Source organism: Aspergillus affinis, assembly GCF_023601865.1.
Source record: "Aspergillus affinis strain CMG 70 chromosome Unknown NODE_363_length_825_cov_261_645722, whole genome shotgun sequence".
NCBI lineage: Eukaryota > Fungi > Ascomycota > Eurotiomycetes > Eurotiales > Aspergillaceae > Aspergillus > Aspergillus affinis.
The window spans coordinates 1-825 of NW_026516144.1; the positions used below are offsets into that span (position 1 = coordinate 1).

At 48.6% G+C, this 825-nt stretch overlaps 1 protein-coding gene across 1 annotated transcript; it reads right to left on the reverse strand.

Annotated features, from left to right (window-relative positions):
* Positions 1-476, reverse strand: KD926_006627 (retrovirus polyprotein; the record flags this gene model as incomplete). Its single annotated transcript, XM_053095646.1, has 1 exon — positions 1-476. A coding segment is annotated over one exon (476 nt), but the record flags the coding sequence as incomplete, so codon positions are not given.
* Positions 477-825: the final 349 nt, after the last annotated feature.

The window sequence follows — 825 nt, forward strand, 5'->3', positions numbered from 1 at the left end:
TAGTTCTTCTCGTCAATAATCTTGTCAATCTGCGCTAGCGAGGTAATGAAGCAATCTGATTTACCGAGATGAAGCTGATAAGCCGAACCGCTGATGGCGAAGATATCGATCTCTGGCAGACCCTTTTTGGCAGTCTTCGGGGGTCGCTCTAGGGCTGGTTCGGGGTCGCTCCGGGCTTCCTTAAGTGCCCGCTCCATGCGATACAGTGCTCGTTCAGTGTTCTTCTGATGGGTATTGAACCTGTTCTTGCGAATATATATATCTTGATTCTGATGGTTGCTCTCTTGATCCAGTTGTCGATCCCTGCGTACCATATCTTTCTGGTGCTCAGGGTTCACCTTGGGTCTCTGTAGGATTGCCTTGGGTAGCGCGATGCTCTGTCGAGCCTGAACCTCCTCCCTCAGCGTAATTGCTTCGGGCCAAAGTAATCGGTTACGGCTGCAGTCGGGTAGGACTTGGTGAGCCTGCAACCACATTCTGCCAAGGATCACGTCGTTCTGACCGAGGTCTACGATCAGGAAAGGCAACTTCTGCGTTCGTTGGTCGATAATCAGGGTTAGTATGATTGCATGGGTAATATCGCCTCCTTTGCGGCCATTGTAGCCCTTAATTGGCACGCTGTTCGGCAGGGGAATCGTATGTAGGTTGAATCGTTTGGCAAGTAGAATAGCGAGATCGTAATTTAAAAAGCTGAGTCCGTTGGCTCCGGTATCGATCAATGCGTGTGTAGAAATTGAATATCCATTAGTAGCTAATTGAATTGGAACTAGAAAACTATCGTCTTTGCGCCCGAGTAGGTTTTCCGCTGAAATATTCATTTCACAC